The sequence below is a fragment of the Pyrenophora tritici-repentis genome, chromosome 10, assembly GCF_003171515.1.
Source record: "Pyrenophora tritici-repentis strain M4 chromosome 10, whole genome shotgun sequence".
NCBI classification, from domain to species: domain Eukaryota; kingdom Fungi; phylum Ascomycota; class Dothideomycetes; order Pleosporales; family Pleosporaceae; genus Pyrenophora; species Pyrenophora tritici-repentis.
In genome coordinates this window covers 3558769-3578304 of record NC_089399.1, presented here as the reverse complement: position 1 = coordinate 3578304, position 19536 = coordinate 3558769, and the positions used below count along the sequence as shown (strand labels likewise).

The 19536-nt window shown below is 48.7% G+C and overlaps 6 protein-coding genes across 6 annotated transcripts; 3 read left to right on the top strand and 3 right to left on the bottom strand.

Annotated features, from left to right (window-relative positions):
- Window positions 1–83: 83 nt before the first annotated feature.
- Window positions 84–656, top strand: PtrM4_052010 (uncharacterized protein; the record flags this gene model as incomplete). Its single annotated transcript, XM_066104940.1, has 1 exon — window positions 84–656. The coding sequence occupies one exon, from the start codon at window positions 84–86 to the stop codon at window positions 654–656; it is 573 nt and encodes a 190-aa protein (XP_065959504.1).
- Window positions 657–1884: 1228 nt separating this feature from the next.
- On the bottom strand, window positions 1885–3084 carry PtrM4_052000 (uncharacterized protein; the record flags this gene model as incomplete). Its single annotated transcript, XM_066104939.1, has 3 exons — window positions 1885–1986; window positions 2035–2971; window positions 3026–3084. The coding sequence occupies 3 exons, from the start codon at window positions 3082–3084 to the stop codon at window positions 1885–1887; spliced, it is 1098 nt and encodes a 365-aa protein (XP_065959503.1).
- Window positions 3085–6648: 3564 nt separating this feature from the next.
- On the top strand, window positions 6649–7993 carry PtrM4_051990 (uncharacterized protein; the record flags this gene model as incomplete). The annotated part of the gene is made up of 3 exons (XM_001936960.1): window positions 6649–6725; window positions 6776–7760; window positions 7808–7993. 3 exons carry the CDS (start codon window positions 6649–6651, stop codon window positions 7991–7993), a joined length of 1248 nt encoding a protein of 415 aa, XP_001936995.1.
- A 1076-nt stretch (window positions 7994–9069) lies between these two features.
- Window positions 9070–10143, bottom strand: PtrM4_051980 (Virul-fac-BrkB multi-domain protein; the record flags this gene model as incomplete). Its single annotated transcript, XM_001936959.2, has 1 exon — window positions 9070–10143. The coding sequence occupies one exon, from the start codon at window positions 10141–10143 to the stop codon at window positions 9070–9072; it is 1074 nt and encodes a 357-aa protein (XP_001936994.2).
- A 3790-nt stretch (window positions 10144–13933) lies between these two features.
- On the bottom strand, window positions 13934–14620 carry PtrM4_051970 (SPS1, Serine-threonine protein kinase; the record flags this gene model as incomplete). Its single annotated transcript, XM_001936958.2, has 1 exon — window positions 13934–14620. One exon carries the CDS (start codon window positions 14618–14620, stop codon window positions 13934–13936), a length of 687 nt encoding a protein of 228 aa, XP_001936993.2.
- A 1892-nt stretch (window positions 14621–16512) lies between these two features.
- PtrM4_051960 (uncharacterized protein) lies at window positions 16513–17993 on the top strand (the record flags this gene model as incomplete). Its single annotated transcript, XM_066104938.1, has 4 exons — window positions 16513–16590; window positions 16637–16963; window positions 17020–17650; window positions 17704–17993. The coding sequence occupies 4 exons, from the start codon at window positions 16513–16515 to the stop codon at window positions 17991–17993; spliced, it is 1326 nt and encodes a 441-aa protein (XP_065959502.1).
- Window positions 17994–19536: the final 1543 nt, after the last annotated feature.

Here is a 19536-nt window from a genome sequence, read left to right as displayed (position 1 = left end):
TGGAGAGAGGAGGAAGACTGCGAGGATGACGACGATGACGACGTCGCGGAAGCATACCTTGAACAGCAGTTTTTCACGGAGCAATGCCTTGCAGATCAGGCGTTCTTGCACCACATCTCTGGCGACGACGTATACCGCCAAGACGCGCCATCAGCTCACAGCTAGGCTTTGTCCTTATGCTCGTCAACGAGTCTATTGACGTCAACACCTTCACAATACAGGGCAACGTGATCCACTACAGCTCTACAAAATGCAAGCGCATCACACGGAGCGTACTGGCCTCAGAGATCTACGGCATGGTCAACGGCTTTGACATAGGCATTGCAGTTGCAACCACGCTGAGGATAGTTACAGAACGACTTAGACTACCTGCAATTCCCTTGGTTATCTGTACAGACTCGTACTCCTTGTACGAGTGCCTAGTAAAGCTTGGGACGACGAAGGAAAAGCGTCTCATGATCGACATCATGGCGCTGCGCCAATCATATGAGCGTCGCGAGATCACGGAGATCCGCTGGATCAATGGTGAAGACAATCCTGCAGACGCCTTCACCAAGGCATCGCCAAACCGCGCTCTTGAACGCTTTATTGACGGCAATAAGCTGACAGTCCGAGTAGAGGGATGGGTGCAGAGGCCGACAAGCTTTGATGGTTGATGCTACACACAGTTACCATCAACACATACTGTCACTACCGATACAAGCAGAGTTACTAGCTACCCAGAAAGAAAAGACTTCCAGTGTCGGATCGTGAGTATCGGTAGAGACGTCGGCTGCTGGACACTTCGGCCCGACTTCGGCCCACCTTGCGCAGAGCTTAGGTATACCTTCGTAGCAGCTATGTTCGTAGAAAATCAATCACCATCACCGAACAGAATGCATTCCTAGTTATCGTTATTTCCTTTCAGCACTAGTGCTATAGACCTTCCAACAGTCCCAGTAATTTTCGGGAAAGTGCTTGGCCTTCCATGGCTCGTGGTCGTACGAGTAAAGTTTGGTCAGAGGATCATGGGTTGTACGGTAGTACCCACGCTCGACTTCCTTGTCATGTCGCAGATCTCACATGGTAGCTTGGCTATAACCTGCTGCGTGAAGTCGATGGATTTCGATTGATCAACTTGTTTGATGACTGTTTGCGTGCTTCGTTTGATGCTTTCAAACCTGAACTGCAGAGCCGCAAGTTCTTTCTGTAGGACATCAATGCGGCCTTTTCAGACGCTCTCCGCACAAATTAGCCTAGACATTGTACGTTAGTCCTAGTGGCTGCGGAACTGATCGGAGCTCGGCGTACCTTGAAGTACATGTCTGAAGTAGGATGCAGCCGCCATCAGCGCTAGGATTTTCTGAACGTATGGGCATGACAGACTCTAGACTCGTAGTCGCAGAATTTGTAGGTTTGAGCTTTTCTGATACTCTTAGCCAATAGTGTCATGTCGCATATGATTGAACGTCCAAGCACATGAAGTTCGATGCAAGTCACTAGAACAATTTTTAGTATCTGGAAATACGGGTCTTGAAAAAGGAAGAAAGATGACATTTAAGCTAGAATGCAGCAAGGTGCTGCTAGTCGGCTATGTACCTAGATACTCACGCCGTGTGTGTGACAATGCCGTGTTCTTAAGTATTCAAGCCCAGCCTCAGCTACGGAACTAGCTTACATGTGAAGAATCGCTTGTAAAAGATGAATGAAAAGAGGCATAATGTCGCTTTTGGTCGTGAAGATGAAAGAAAAGGTGTGTGAAAATATCAGGAAAGAAGGAAAGCTCCATGCACCGCATTGAACTTTCAATCGTTTTATCCCAGTAAACAATCGAAAATCAGGTCTGTAGAGTTTGAAAGCTCTAAATTCCAATACTTGAGTCCTCGTAGTACCATAATGTTGACCTTAGATGATACCCGCGTCACTACGATCTGAAATATCGAAATTATCGGAACCCTCTCGGTCGATCTCATACTGTAGTACTTTCAACTCTTCGTTGCTGGTATGCTGCTATCATTAGCGAAACTAGAACGAATGGAGGCGGCGCTCACGAACCTCTGAGATAGCTTTCTTGAAAGCTTCAAACGAAACTGGGTTCCACTGCGAAACGAACGGGGCCCAGTCACTATATGGCCCTTCTGGGTAATTTTCAAGAACAGCCCGAACCCTGCATCCAGAATCTTTGAGCCTTCTCAGTACAGGGAAAATCAACTTTATGGGGTTCTCGCACATCCACTCCTGTTCTGTCAGAGTAGAGGGGACCTTTTCCTCTGGGACCGAATTAACCACTATGGTAATATCCGTGCCCGGTCTGAAACCAAACAAGAACTCCAGTTTTACTAGGAGCTTGGCCTTGGCCTGAGTCAATTCCTTTCCACGCAACTCCTTGTATTCTTCGATGATGTCACCCCAGTTGTGTGTAACAATAAGTTCAGTGTAGTATTGTTTACACTTGATTTCGATTCCGACTTTTGAGACGAGCAGAACGGGTGTAAAGGCTAGATTCCATTGATCTGTCGCACGAAATCGGGGTATTATGTCGAATGTGCCTCCAAACTGGAAGTAAGAAGAGCGGTAGTAGTTCTCGCCAATCTCTCGGACCATGTCGGCGCCTACAAAGTCCGGATCCCACCAGTGGTCTTTCTCGTGTGTCCCATTGGGCTTCCGTAACTGTGTTTCTGATTGTGTGCGGAAATATGATTCTTCGATAATCTCTGGATTTCCCCATTTCGGCCAGTCTGGCATGTCCGCATCATCACGGCAGGTGATATGGCCGTAGATGATATCTCGGATCTCGCGTGGAAACGCCTTCTGGACGTTGTCGCAAAGCTCCAGGCATTTTTTCTTTGCATACGACAGGAAGGTGTTGGTAGCATCGTCCTCGCTAAGTCTCGATTTTGCCTTGATAAGCTTTCCCTTTAGTCGTAGCTTCTTGATCTGAGCCTCTAGCGCTTCCAATCGTACTCCGATCTTGCGTCCTTCCCGTGTTATGCTGTGTTCTTTGTTAGCAGAGGTTTGGCACATTTGGCCTAGCTAGTAGACTTACTTGACACACTTGTCATGCAGACGCTCCTGTTCGGTCTTGGCCGCCGTTGAGTTTGTCATAGCTGCAACTACCGTTGCTGTCGGTGCCGATGGTGTTGCTACCGTTTCCGTTGCCGTGGTTGCCGTTACGCGCTGTGCAGCTTCGATGGGGTAGAGTAGAAGATTCAGGGTCCCAGAGGTGCAGGAAGGAGCGGAATTAAGGCTTCCACACTAGTGCTGCGCTCAGCGGCCGAGAAGCGGGGCGGACAGGTGAGAGAAGACGGCCAGATGAGCGGCTCTAGTTCAGACCCGTCGTTTGCAGATGAAGGCGCGCAACCTCTTGTGTCGCAAAGAAAACGCGGCTCACTGAAATTGACACGGTAAGAGAGAGAAGCACGAATCATTCGAGCAAAGTGATGTATTGCTACAGATCTGTCTATTAGACACGCCCTCATATTTGCCTTGTCAGTAGTATTGTAGAGAAGAGCACTATGATTTGCCATCCTGCTCGTGTCCAATACCCATACTTCTAGCGGCAATCCTCGAGATAGCATGCTACTTGGGCGTGTTTATGATTGATGTCCTCCAAGAACCTCATCAACGAGTCGCCTTCTGCAGGTCATCATGTTATTTTCAATCTTCCACTCTAGTGGCATGAATATTTGGAATACTAATTTACAAAGGCCAATCTAGTCGCCAGACACACCTGTTAGGTGTTTACCCACATCGCCACCCATGTGCTCTAAATTTCTCAGGTGTAGTGAGATTAGTACCTTGTAGGCCTTATAGTATTAATCTCCACCTCCCAGCCCATAAAGCCATGTACTACACCATCCAGACGCTCCAGAAAGCGTCCGATATGTCAGGATCTTGCTTCGGCACTTGCTTCACTTGATGACCGGTCTTTTTTGAGAACATCGATTCGCAGTCTGACCGATCTTGATAGCGGTGGAAGGGAAGCAAGATCCTGCAGAGCTTCGTCCGTCAAGTCTCACATATAACACTTCACTTTGGTGACCAAGTTAATTGTGTTGCATCCTATGGCAAAGTGGTCGCTCCCCAGAAAGTTTTTGATAATTTCCGTGTCGTAAAACTCGAATTCCGAGACCTTGATCCAGTGCTCCCTAATCTCTTGTCCTACTGCAATACCCGTGTATTGTTCTTTCCATATGTGTAGCACGTGGTTACTCCACCAGAGTCTCACATAGGGAGAACGTCTGCACCTAATGCTGATATCGTAGACCGTAATTGATTCTGAGTTATGTTTTGACTCGACCTTCGCTCTGTCGTCTCCGATAAGACAATTGTACACAATATCTCGAATTTCGCGTGGGAGACGCCGATGCAAGTATTCGCATAGTTGCCGACACTCCTGGCCTTCTTGTATCAGGCTATCCAATACAACAAGTTCACGCACGTTTCTCCACCTTCGTCAAACCCTCCACGACACCCATGACCTCCATAGATGTGTGACGTAGAAGACCGTGCATTTTCATAGAACAAGTCTTTGTGACTTTATCGTTACAGTAATTCCACAAGCCTGCAACCCCGCACCTCAAAGTGAAGAATCTGAGTGGAACTTCTAATAGACTTCGGGAGGCTTTCAAGGTTATGATGCACAAAAGCAGAAACATCGCAGCCTTGGAAAGGTTAAGCCGGCTCATGACGCATTCTAAACGCATCTGAGGTAATCTCTACCCAATTTTCGATATCCAAACTACTTTTCTTCTAACCTAACCCCGTTTCATATCGATTACGGGCCGCAACAGCAGAAATAGGCTGGCTGACTTTGAATATTTTAATATAAAATGACCAATCTTTGTAAACAGTGAGTATCCTTGCCCTTGATGACATTCACCGTGTCCAAAATAGGCTTGGTATACACTTGAGCGCTTTAGAGCACTCAATCCAACTGATTAAATTTGAATTGTAGCAAAGAAGCGCGGCAGAAAGAGGAGGAGAGTAGAAATAAAGGTGCAGGGCGCGAGGACTAGCATCGATAGCGTGGTTGCCCCACCCTACCTAGGTAGCCCATCCTGTGTCCTCATGCATCTTGTAAGTCTACGTAATCTCAAAAGTCACTGCATGGGACCGTCAACATATGTGCATTGTAATATCTGTAAGCAAAGCATGAGCGTTGCGTTATTCTGGCGGGGGCAACAACCTATCTAGGTACCACAAGAATGATTTCTACGATACACGAATACCTAGATATTCTTTAGTCAAAGCCGTTGCAATGCTACGAGTAGTCCATTGTTTCTATACGGAGTCCTCTTTTGATAGTGATAGACATGACTGAATCGATGTAGACTTTACTGGTAAGCCGACGTCGGGAGAACTCAGCTAAGATGTGATCAGAATCCGGAATGAACCTCCGTGCCGTCGAAGGGACAAGGAAGAAGCTCGCAAATTTCGACAGCTGAGTCTTTTGGAGCAGGGTATCTACGTTTATATTCGAAAGTATGCGAGAAGAATGTGTCTTTCACTATGGGAAAGCTTGTGTGAATTCCTACTTCTGTGGAGTGCGAGACATTATCTGCGTGCACCTACGCACCATCGAAACAATTCACGTGGGCCCAAATTACCTCGATCGAGTGGCTGCGCCTCACGATTCCGAACTAATTGCGGACTATCACAATTCAACCTACGTTCGGGATCGCATGCGGATCAAGATGGTAGAAATTTGTTATCGAAATACGGTCTTCGATTTATACACATTGTGCGGAATACCAACGCAGCTGAACGGTTCCTGATCACCGAAAGACAGGCTCTCGATTTTAAGCCTCCAGATCCTATCTGCCATGTTCGATTTGAGCTGAGCACTGGCGAGCGGCAAACTAAGAATACTGGGACATGGCAGAAGTCGGCAGTATCCTCGTGAAACCGATCGATAACCTGCACTGGCTCCCTGACCACGTGCAATTCTCCATTCTTGTTCACGCTCATGGCGCACTAGCACCTGGCCGTTTGCGTGACGAGGAGCTCCTGAAGACGGTAGAGGTTCTAGTCGGGAAGCTGGAAGATCCGAGTGCTGCTGGACACCGACTCATTCTTTGTTAGCCTGAACTGAAGGATATCAAAGTCTCTTGGAGAAGTGAATGCTTCTCAAAAGAATGTTGGATTGAGAAACTCGAAGCACATGCTAGTCGTTTTCTGAGTCGGAGTGCACATAGAGAAAACAAAGAATGGATCGGCACTCATGGTGATGATTTGAAATCCATATGTGCTATTGGGCACAGTCCGCAACAATCAATTAAGTGGGTCCTAGAAGGTTCAGATTGGATTGATTGATTACCGCTTTAAGCCTAGTAGTTACCTATAGGAGTTTAAGCCCTACCTAGATAGGTAAGTGGGTCTAGGAGAGTGACCGGATTGAATTGATTGTTGCGGAGTCTACTATTGGGTGTTTCGCGTACACAGCTACTGGCAATGCGACCGTTGGAGGAGCTAGCATTTGTCAGCATTGTTTGTGCAGACAATCTCCTCTTCCACGCCCGCTACCTAAGTGCACAACACCCATCTTGTCCTGTATTGAATCTTGAGTGTAGATCGAGCTTTTTGGAGAGCGCAAGTGGTAAGTTTCTGCAATCCCACGCTGTTCTGTTTGTACTAAGACGCAGTAGCTTACATTCCTGGAGTGCCTAGATGCCGGAATCACGCAAGATTGCAGAGACCATGGACGATGAGAACGAGCTCTTATGTCGCAAACTCCGTCTAGAGTCGTGATTCTTCCTCCATCATAAAGCCTGTTCTGCCTAACTGTGTACTCAAGGGCCTGTAAGAAGTCAGTCATAGCCACCCGCCGGCTCCGATCCGCAAAGCGTGGCGGACCAGAGCAAAACAAGAGCTTCTACAAATTGAAAGCAGGAGAACTGGAAGATGTCAACACCGCCCACGATGTGCTTCGAGAGTACGCCAAACTCGTTTCTGGCCGAGTCGATAGAATACTACGCGAACGACTCTCGCGAGAGATTCGCGACATGATCTACGACCACATTCTACCTCATGGCGAAATAGTGGTAGGCCGTATGCACTGTGGTGCTATTGCTCTCCGTGAACAAGTTTCGAATGAATGGGTCAACATACGCCAGTACCAGTTCCTGGGCGACGACATCGTATCGGAGCTCGCCGTCTGCCTGTATAGAACTCGGACGTTTACTCTTGACAAGTCTTCAGAGGCCAACATGTCGACAGACTCTGACATAATGACAGATTTTCTCGCGGCAGACGTTTACAGCACGAAAATCTCACCTGCAAAGTTCATATCGAGGGTGTTTGTTTCCATCGGCCCATACTGCTTCCGTCCTTTGGAAGAGTATGAACGTGCCGCAAGTAGTGCGTTTCGATTGTTTCGAGATGCCACAGAGCATCGTGGAATGAACTCACGCAGTCAGCTTTTGGCGTCTCTAGGAGCCCTGAAGGTGTTGCAGCACCCTCACTGCGCCCTCACTGTCGATTTGAAAGCCACGTTGGATCTAGAGGATATCCAATTTAGCACGCCCGTGGCTCTGCGCAAAGTATGCTCGCATCTGGGTGGACTCATATCGAGTGGTTGGAAGATACAGATGAGTCTCGTAGACTATTGCCCATATCAACCATACGAGAGGGGTTTCGGAATTGCACCGCGCCGTCTTGTAGAGATGTACCCATCTGTAACAATACCTTTACCGCCAGAGAAAGGTAATTTCGTTGTCCTTACCGAAAAGGATGCATACACGACTGTTCGCACAACAGAAGAAATGGTTGAGCTGCTCGAAGTAAGTACTAATAAGACAAATCAAAATCGTATTTCTAACCACAGTAGGCCGCTAATATACACCCGATCACCGCATCCCGAGAGTGCGCATACTGGAAGCTATGGCTCCAAAGCCTCCGCCCCAAGGAAGAGATAGACCAGGATGGTGGATTGGATACAAGGAACGATGTTCCAGCATGGGAGATAGTGAAGGCGAGGTTGGAAGACGCGATGCTGCAAGTCTGGCAACCTTAAGGTTCTGCAGCTGCAGCCCAGTGTACAAAAGCGTTACTTGTTAAATCCGGAGCTGAACTCCGGAAGATCGAAGATAGGAGCAGCGACGGGGATACCAGTTTGGGCATTACTTGGAAGGTTTATGGGTGATTGGGGAGTGTGGCAAAGACTAGCGACAAGTGTCGTGTCAAGTTCTGAGAGGCGTCAGATCGTTCTATGAGAGGAACAGCATTTCTCAGCAAGGAATACAGCGAATGGCTGCGATGAAGCAGCAATGGCATGTACTTTTACCCCAGTTCTTAGAGAGGTACGCTGTCGGCATCGGCCGTGAGCGGTTACTGCTGCGTACAGGCGATGGGCAACCATTGACAACGGGTGCCTCACCATCAAGGTCCTTAACAAGGCTGATCAATAATTCAGCAGCCGTCTTACATTTTGCCGAGTGCCCCTTTTGATCACACGTTTTCACTTATTTACGACATAAATTTCAGAATTCAGAGGGAATGATCAATATCTATGCTTAGGGTTTCGCAGAGGGACAGCAGGCTTCAGGTGTCAAGATCTGGTCAAGTTATAAGCAGGAGAGAGTTATATTAAAATGAGGGTTGTAAGATAACAGCAAGGAAATCCATGTAAAGCTCCTTCGATTTCCGAATCTCATTCGGATACCGGCAACGTAAGACCTTTGAGGCGATCAGCTGCTCTAGTGATACAGCCTAACAACTAGCGTGTAAAGACAAGCTCACCAAAACATATCCGTCCCAAAAAAGTCCACACCATCCATGCCTCAACGCCAGAGCAAACCAATAACGAATGCACACTCGAGACATTGAACGATAGACCCGTGCGCAAGAGAAGAGAAATGACGCAAGGAAAATCACATGTCAATAGCTAAGCTACCCATACGTAACGTTGGCGAATGTCAACCCTAAACATGTGTCAGCCACAGCCACTAAACCCCTAACCATCATAATTCTCCACCCCCTGCGCCTCACACTAGATATCGGAACAAGCCGACCTCCAGCGTTCGAGCAAGCAGATAGACTCCAGACAAATGAAAAATCGTGAGTGTGACATGAAAAGACAGAGAAAATAGACTACCAAAATTCCATAACAACGTACAAGCGAATGATGCTACCGATGAGAAACGCCCAACTTCCCACCATTGCAGAGATTCCCGCCTTAATACCCCCAATCCCATTTTCTCCCTGAAACAGGAAGAACCCCGCCATCATGAAGCCTGCGCCACCCACGGCGTTGAGGAAAGCGCCCTGCCAATCTGCGTCTGAGAACTTGGGCTTGTACCACCTCTCCTGTTCGCAAAATGCGAGCATGAGGTTAGCAACGAGGAAAAGCAGGCCGTGAATGACCTGAGGACCGAAGACGATGAGGTCGCCGAAATCTGATTCGGGGACGAGACCGGGGAAGTCGACGATGCCTGCAAACATGAAGATGACACCGCCGAAGAGAACCATGAGACCGGCTTGAAAAGCAACGTTTGTGAGAGCGAGATCCTTAAACTTAGACCATGGCTGGATCCACTTGAACTCCGGGGAGCCGAGCAAGGCGGGGCGGAAGATGAGTTTGTCGGGGTTTGCTTTTGTAATTCCTAGGGTGGCGTTGTCGGCGTTGAGGGCGCCAAAGGTGTCGAAGATGCCGGCTACGAAGAAGAAGATTGAGCCAATTAGAACGGTGGTGGGCACGGCGATCATCTCATTCAATTCATTCTTGGGCTCCTCGGGTAGAAGACGTGGGAGGAGGTCGAAGAAGGCGTTGGCAACCAGGTCGATGGATCCTAGGAGGAAGATGACGGCGACGAGGTAGATAGGGTCGCGCACAGGGAAAACGGTGAACATTGTTCTCAATCGGACCCTGATTGATTTGTTTTCGTTCCAGTTGATGGGGCAAGCTTCAGCGTATGCTTGGCTGCTTTCGGCGAGCTTCTCGACGTCAAAGACTTGAGGTTCGGCATCGCGCTCTCGGTGGGTCTTTTCCAGATGTACAGCGTAATCAAGCTTCTCGAAGGACTCCAGCTTTTCGTCTGATGCTGGTCGGGGCTCGAGTGGGATTACCAGAGTGTCTGCAATGGATGTGGGAAAGTTTGTTTCATGAATGATGCTCATCCGCGCCTGGCGGATGTATGATGCTCGTATGGATGCTGAGGCGTTCATGTTCGGCAAGTTAATTAGATAATTACAGGTTAGGTATGAGTTTGTATAAGCGTAGATTGGCTGACCAGAAAAGTACAACGATAGGCAAAAGAGCGGAATGTCAGCGTGCGGACTGGACTGAGGTGCCGAACATGGTAGCTTTAAACCGGGACGCCCGTCGCTGCGCCACGGACGTGCGCTGTCATAGTGCTGCTATATAGTTCAAACGTGTAAGTCCAAGACTTCAACTGTCTGACAAAGAGGCTTAGTATTGCTTCCGACAAACCAGCTTTCACCATGAAGACACTTAAGCCTAGCCAAGCTTTATTTTGGGCATGTTTTGTTTCCTGATGCCTTGGGCGTGAGTAACTCGAGTGAGGCTCCGGAAGAAGCAAAGCCGCAACCACCATGATTTTAAGCTTCACAAGTTAGTCTCAGTTGGTTTCAGTATTTGATGGGGACGCGACAGCATGATGTGAAGACATAACGGTTGGTGATCTACCCCTAGGAAGGGCCTGCGTTCTCGGGAGGCGCCGTTCGGACCGACACCTCGAAACGCGCTTGAGGCATTAGCGTGATGTGTACCTGAGGATCACCTCAACATCTCAAAGCTACAGGCAACGAGTTACGTATGTACAATTGTGACTTCTGTAGTCTGTGTCGATCAGCGATAGCGATTGCGTGTTTTTCTGTAGATCAGTATGATGCGCGCGCGTCAAGACAAGAGGTTTCGAGATGCCGAGCAAGCGCAACACCATCTCGAGTCGAACTCTCCTGACCATACACGTGGCATACCTTGGCGGCTTTCGTCGGCGCGCTACTCACAAAAGCAACCCAACCCATCTCGTGTCAACTCGTTATTTCCGTACATCCCAGTGGTAAGCTGACGATACCCATCCAAAACCCTATGCTAAGGCCGGATCGACACGTAGGGAGTAAGATGCATTGTGAGAACACGAAATCCGCTGTCGTGGCTCCCGAGAGACGGCCGATCAAGAACCACGCACGGAGTGGTTGCACCCCGAAGAAGAATTAAATGCCGTAAACTGCCCCTGGAAGATGCGGTTATGGGAAGGGGGACATGGTGGTGCTGTCGATACCTGAAGCGCCGGGCAATAGGGTGTCCGCGCTTTCATCTGAGCCTCAATTGCGCAAGGGGAAGGGTGTCCTCGCTCCTGTCGCGCCCGATAGCCCGACACGAGTCGGGTTGTAAGTTTATGAGGCACCCGACAGATCGGCAACAACAATTATTGATTATCGTACGCCCAGTTTGGAACATGATGGCGATCATCTCCGCAGATTCCGCGTTCGCCGAGTGACAGGCCGATAGACGTTCGCTGACAATCTGATACACCAACGTCAGCATGCTGTTGTTAGAGGATCCCTCATGATACGATACATTCCCTGGGTAAAATGGCAGAGTTACCATCCGCATATCGTCAGCATTGGCTCGACAAGTCCTGCAGCGTCCGCCAGTCCGCAACACGATGCACGGGCTCGAACGCTTGTCCACTCCAGCATGTTTCTTACACACGACCGACATATATCCTCAAGGAATGCGCTGACAGCATGCAGGGGCACATTCATGCTTCCACCCGCTCATAAGCAAAAATGTGGTCCAGTGCTTTTTGATCACACCTTCGCAATTCAAACTCGACTTCTCCGGGGGTAGTGAAACCTACATGGCTTCAACGTATCCGAAGTTAAAAAAGCAGTGACGATCTGGTGATGACCCGTTGGTATGGGGAAGTAACGGCTATCCGGAGGTATCCGGAGACGGCGATCGTATACGCCCCTTCAGTGTAGTGTTACAAGTGACTGCTTTAGGGACCACATGTCTCTCTTAGGGTGAAGGTCTTCGGTAGGAACCCTCTGAGGTTTCGAATGCTCGCCCGGAAGAATTCAGTCATTGTGATATTAACCAAGAGGCGCACACTCGCAACATTTCCGGTTCGCCATGCCGCTTGGTTCATCTTCTCATAGTCGAGTAAGGCATCGGAGATGAAGCAGTCCACGTGGTACAGTGGATAAGAGGGTTGAGGGTAAAAAGTCGCAATACCACGTTTACTGGAGGGTTCTCGTTCGTAAAGACTACTTCCAGATCTTCCGATGGGCGACAATGTTTGATCTGTATATCGCGTCGTCAGCTCCAAACTTGGCACAATCTCCCATCTCCGCATTGCTGCCTTGCACGAACAAGGTGTTGAAAGCCTAGGACTGATGTCATTTAACTGTTCGAATCGGTCGCGATTTCCCCAGCGGAGGTGCCGTCATGTTCTATACCCCAGAACGTGTTTGAATGAATGTCTAGGGCCGTGTGATCTCCTTCCTATTAGTGCTCGGCACTTCGTTCCTCATCCGCCGTACTCGTGGGGAGAATTAAGCTCAACCTTTAAAGTAGGGAATAATGGACACATTTACATTTGAAAACGAGGCAGACCTGGAGAACTACAAAGCCAAATGTAGCGAGTGCACCAGCTTGCAGCAGGATTGAACTGCACACTTCGATAAGAGATATGAGTGTGACAAGAACGGGTGAATGAGAGAAGAAGAGATGGCATACCTTTCACTGAAGTCGCTATGGGGCAGCGTGCTTTGATCTGTGCAGAATCCTTAGGCGGTTTTTGTCGTAGAGTTGCGATGGTTGGCCCCACGCTGCCGGGGCCGTGCACGCAGCTGGGTCAGATGCCCACCGCCTTCATCCAAGCGGGATCATCGCGTTAGTCTGCTGACGACGAAGCCTCGTCTTTGTCATTGCCACATCCTTGTCTTATGAGCCAGCCATTGAGCCCGCGATAACGACATTGGGTTGCTGTACATTAATGAGGCTGACAATCCTCATTGGAAGAAGCACTGGAATACTTCAACTTTGTTTTCGGGGTGGAGTCTGCATGCATTTTCAGAGCAGATAGTCTACGCCTGCCTACTAGAGTTTTACAAATGCTTAATACAAGCAAATGTCGCGGCAACCGAAACGCGCTGCTATCCATGTATACAGGTGCATTAGCTCTTCGGTGATAGTGTCTGTGAGCCAACGAGATTCCCCCGCCCAACGCCTGCGCCTCGATTATAGCTGCCTAATGTGGAACCTAAATGATGAGGCGCGGCAGCCGCTACATTCGGTGTTTGCATGCCCTCTTCGTTCTTTTCGCCACGTGAGTGCGATATCAAGCCCTGGAGGTCCAAAGACGTCCGTCTATCTTACATACACAATTTCTATCGTCCACACATTACACCTCTTCCTAACATTCAACATACCTCTGTTCATGTGTACTTACGGCATTACTTATGCTGAGCAGAGAGAATGCACGAAGCAACCAAAACATACAATAGAGACACGTCTACAAAAAAGATGCCAACTCTCGCCAAAGCCTGGCGCTGCGTGCGCAAGTCCGACGTATGATGCAGCATTAGATCAGCTTCCTTCAAGAAAGGGCGGGGCGTGCCCGGCATGCCGTGATTCGGGAATAGCAGTCGAAGTCTACCAGGTCAAATGGGTAAAGCTGCACGCACAGATCTTAAAGAGCTCACTAAGACTTTGTGAATTTAGGTCGATACGGTTCTATAGCGAGTGCGGCTTAGATACGATGGTTTCTCGATGGCTGTGAAAAGATACTGAGATCAGCAAGGAAAAGTAATTAATTGGTGCATCAGGGTGACATGAGATACTTGACTGTCTCCTATACAAAAATTATTGTAGGCGCTAGAACTACCTATTAGGAATGACATGGCGGGGTTTACCCACACTGTCGTTGGTAATATTTCATCTCACCTAGGTGTGTGGGTATGACAAGACACTAGTTGTTATGATTCAAGCGGGATAAGCGTCTAGCTCTCTAATAATATCGGCCATCGAGCTGGCGTTGCTGTTCCAGCAATTCCGGATTAGCTGGCCAAGAGAAAGATCAGTTGTATCTGGGAATTGTTGAGCTTCGTATAATTCTTCGACCTGGTTGTCCAATCCTTCGAATTCATAATGCGGCGGTCTTCCAGTCAAAAGTTCGTAGATCATACATCCAAATGCAAATACGTCAGTATCTGAACTCACTCGAGGCATGGAGGGCCGATAGCTGAACCATTCGTAGCATGACATCGCCCCTCCACCGTCAACACCACAGCCTTCAAAGTCAATAAGCTTTATACAATCCTGCTTTGTAAGAATCAGATTGTGACTCCCAACGTCACCATGGATGATGCCACAAGAGTGCAGATATTGATAACCTTCTGCTGCTTGTTTCAACCAGCGGATTTTGGTTTCAATCGGTATCTCATTGGTAGAGGGGCCCCTGCAGATACTTCTGAGTGGTGTGCCTCGCTCGAGAACGATAGATCCATCTGTCCGTATTTCCAGCAACTTGGCGATACTGGGATGTGAACCTAATCGCTTATAAACGATATGCTCAGTCTCCCGCCCGTCATCATCGTGATATCTCTTTAGCACCCGTTCTGCATCGATCCCATTAACAACCCCAGATTTTCCAGCCCCAAGGAACGGCATCGTTTCGGGCACGACGGCATCGGGTGGTGTTTCGTATGGAGGTGGGGGTTTTCCGAAGTACCTGGAAGGAAGCTTCCGGATGAGTGTGAATAGGGAGATTATTACGGACGCCATGGAGGAACTGGCTGATGATGTACGCAGAGAGAAAAGCTGTTGATGCCTTGCTTCTACGATACGATTGTAGATGGTCGGAGCGTAGCCGGCCTTAGCCGAGGTAGTCGACGCGAGTGGAGCATGCGAGGACTCTGGCTAGAGTGGTAGTGAGCGTTGTGGACTGTATAGCGTGGTAGGAGATGTCTCGGGACCTGTGCTCCATTGACGGTGAGGTGGGAGCCAACAAGAGCAGCTTCAGGGATAGCCACAGCTTTAGCCAAGTTAAGCCCGTTGCCAAGACCACGGGCCGACTGCTGTTCCGTGCCTCACGCAGCCGTACCTGCATCCCCACTCAGCGATTCAGTGTAGCACCTCTCACACATCATTCACTCTGCCTGATAGCAGGTAGGTTACATCTTTGCAGCATATCTTCGATGAAGGGGCAAACAAGTTTGCGCGACGCACGACGTCAGCTGCGATTGCGACCAGGGTTTCGCCTCGATAACCGCCCCGCCCCATCCACATGCACCCTCATAGAACCGACGGATTTTATCCGGACCATAGTACCAATCACCAAATAGGAGTATTGTGGTGTCTTACAGTCATATACCACCAGTGGTTGGGGATTATGCTCGCTTCTGTCAACAGCTCTGAAGCAACAGCTTTTCAGTGGGGCCGTAGTAAGAATAGCTGTCTTATTTGCGTCGATGATGGTAGTGAAACAGGACCACCGGCGCTGAACCACCTAGTCGGTAACCGGGAAGGATCAACCCCCTGCTGGACGTAGATAAAGTATGCAGACAGATCTAAGAAAAGATTATGGGAGGTATCTGCGGGCTGAACGGGTTCAAATCGCCAGCCTACGTAGCGAAGTTCTTCGCTCCGGCGTCACTTTACTTAGGTAGTAGATTCCAGCGCCGGTGCGAGGGGAGGATCATGGATGAACTTGAGTAGCCATAAGCGAATGGCACAAGAGACGGTTTACGATCATGCATAATAATCTCGACGTTGTACTCCGATATTGTCAGAGCAGGATTCCACGAGATGCCACTTGTACCGTTCGTGAGCGCCACCAAAACGGGTACGGGAGGATGATGCCGCGCTCTAACGCGCGAACCCGGTCCCCACGTCAGCCGCGCCAACTGCCAACGGTTTCCAATCTACAAATCATCATAGGCGCTTAAGTCGCACTAAGCATAGGTGCATGCTGCATGGCGCAGCGCGGCTGATCTGCTCTTGTGCTTATCGCTGCGGGCACCCTTCAGGAGCCAGTATTTGTGGTTCGCAGATGTCAGATCATATATCGGGCTAGTCACGAATCCTTTGGGTCACTCTATGGAAATGATCACCAAATATCATACTGCAGTACGCCTTGTCGCATTCGGACTTATTGCGCTGGTATTCTTGGGGAGACTGCCTTTCATCTGTTTTTGGGACTGACCCTGGTCCAGCTGGGTTTCTGTGGATTATTCACCCACAATCATACCCCCATGATTACCTGGGCTGCTTCAGACGACGTACAAGACCCCATATCTCTGACACCGGGCTTCATCATATCTCGATGCTTACTCTGTTTCGTGGTTCGACCGTCTAGTTTGTCTTTCCATTCTTTTCTTTCCCTCTTGTTTCATTTTGGGTCTGTTGTTGTCTTTCAACAAATTCTTCTCCTTTTTTTGTCTTCCGTTATGAGAATATCAACGGCATTACTATTGATCAGAAAGGTTTCCGCTCATGAGACGGACCATAAAAACAGCATCAAGATAGTATCATGGATTATCCTGACTCTCACGGTGGTTGTCATGATTGCACGACAAAGTATCAAGGCCCTGCTCTTACGTCGAGCTGCGGTCGATGACTTTCTGGTTCTGATATCAACGGTCCGTATCGCAGCCAAGTTCTGTGATTCAAGCTAACACCTGACAGGCATGTGTCATCGGTCTATCGATAATCGCAACCTTGCTCGCCTCTCAAGGTCTTAGTGACAACTCTTTGACCATCGAGCAAACCCACTTCCTTATGAAAGGCTACTACATCTCCAATTTCATGTATATCGCAGCTATTTGTTCCGCTAAGCTTTCCGTACTTGTCATCTTCTACACCATCGTAGAGGTGCAGCGATGGGCGCGTCGGATCGTTATCACAGTCAGTGTCTTCGTTCTCGCATGGAGTATAGCGTCACTGCTAGCTATCGCAATTCAATGCGATATACCTCGGCCATGGATTATGGAGAGTAACCGTTGCTTCAACACGGTAAGCAGAATGGAACTCCCAATGCGCGTATGGGCCGACATCGCTGACGCTGTTAGCAAATCTTTTGGGTCATGTACTGCATAATCGATATGTCTACAGAAGTTTCCATCGTCATGATCTCAGTCAACCTCGTAGCATATATCCAAGTACCCCTTTCACAGAAGGTTGCATTCATAACATGCTTCCTTCCTCGCGTACTTGTACTTGGTGCAGCGCTTATTCGCTTGATTTGGCTTTACCCTACCACACCACAAAGCCTTCCCGAATACCGACTCTGGATTCCCGTAATTATTTCACAAGCTCAGCTATTTCTCAGCATTGCCACTGCAAGCATTCCATACATGGTGCCGTTCTTCAAGAATCTGGATGTCAACCTGCGCACACCTTATCTGGCAACGAAACGAGATCGGCTGGCGAATCATCGCCTTGGCCCCTCAGCATCTTCGCTTTGGTTTCGCAGGAGTAGGAAACCGAAAGACCTTGCTCTTTGGGATCCGGGCGCGGAAACTTCCGCTCAGTACAAACTCGCGCCACAGGCCTCGCCTTGCCTTCCTACTCCTAGGCCTCTGACACCACTTTCGCCTCAAGTGATACCAAGCTTGCCTAACAGCAAATCAAGTGTACGCGGCTTAAACATATACATTCCTCACCGTGATCCTCAGCGACAACGGAGCATAGACCGGGGAAGTCCGCGGACAGAAAGCTCTGGTGTTCTATCTCCAACGTGCACATCATCACAGTCGATGCTCTTACAGTCCTTTATACCGGCCAGGAAAGCACCCTGCCCGCCAAAGAAGGTTCAAAGTCCAGGCTCGGCCACACCCAGCTCTTGCTATTCAAGTTGGGCGCCTACTCCGGTTCCAGTCTTACCCCGGGCAGAACGATTTTCGCTGTTCCCACCTCAGTATCAGCATTACGGCTCCCAACAACCACACCGAACGCCTGTTACATCACCAGTCCCACCATTCCGGCCCGTGAGATCACAGACAGTCTCTGGGGTTGCGAGCAAACCCAATCCTTCAGTCAATGATGCACGGCCCGCACCATCACCTGATCATGCGCGCCCGCCGAAATTTGCCACAACTAGACACCTATATGCGCCGCCACTGAAGATGCCGTCTGAGAAGGAGATAGTAAGACCCGGGTCTATCCAGGACTTGACGTCTCCAATGGGCGCGGCTATCAACAGCTGGTTCAGTAATACAGAAGTGGAACACATTCCCGCTTCACCCATGTGCCCTCCCCTGGCTGTGCACAACAAAACTCCGGGCCACATGCGCTCCCCTGCCCGAGTGAACATCTCACATCATGAGCCTCGTCCACCAGGTGAACTTTTGCAAATGGACCGGGACATTAGATCACAATGTCTACCTACTGTACGCGACGTAAGAAACAGCCCTCATATCGTCAAGCGATCGCCTCAATTGTGATATATCAATATTGTATTAGTATGCAACTCGTTTCGCGCATCTAATCACGTTCATTCGATGTTGTCAGACCCACAAGTATTCCCATGTTAGTTAGCAAGAGCTTCACTTCAGTAAGCTTCACGTCTCTTTGTTCCAAATACTTCTGATGTATACTACCCTGAAGTTTTACGAGTAACGTTTGTATTCTCTTCTTGATACGATTCCATTATCTGTGTGTGTATTATTATTATTATTATTATTCCATTTAAGTCCTTTTTCAGTCAGAGACTATGTAGGACTGGGCCGGAGGCCGTTCTATCTGGTTTTGTTTATCGTACATTTTGGGTATTTGTTCTGTGTGTGTATTGTTATTGTTACTTCTCAAGAATGCAGGCATGAATCATGGGAAGATACTGACGTGTCTTGCATATTTCATGATATCGATAGGGCCAAGTAAACCATGTGTTTTCATCATCTTCTCGCTCTTTACACAACGCTTAGGTGTGATTTCCAATCTCTCTTTTTTGTCACTAAGATAACATTTCCAATACCCACATGCTCATTTGCCAGATCTGCAGGGGGTAACAGTGATCAGCTCGGAGGCTCTATCCGGATTCTGTCTTTACTTTCATTGCTAGAGTAAATCTGGTCTTGTGCGGTTATCCGATGACAACCCCATGGGGCGTAGCGCGACGTTTTCACTTGGGCAAACCGCACGTACCACAATCTTCTGGCAACTGGCTACTTGCGATATATACCCCACCTTCCCTTCTCTTTCCAAGAACTTCCGTGCACATAGAAAGAGAAAGAAAATTGACCCTCAGCCAATACTGATTAGTTAGGATCTCAATACTGCTACTCATTGTCTTCAACGAGTTCCCAAAACCGCCCTTGACATACAGCTCCAAAGAAGTGAAACAGACAACTCCAAAATCATCAGTACAGAACGTTCTCTCATTGAAAAACAAACACGAGTGATACTTCCAAGTCGCCGATTCGCGATTTAGTCGGATTTACCGACGAAAGGGGGCGAATGTCGTGCGCCACCACTGAGGAAGAGCACTACCGACTCCGCTGTTTGGCACTCACCAATCTTGAATCATTTTTCAAGAAAGAGGCCAGTAGTAAAGATCAAACCTTGGGAGAGGTCATGTATGCCATGCG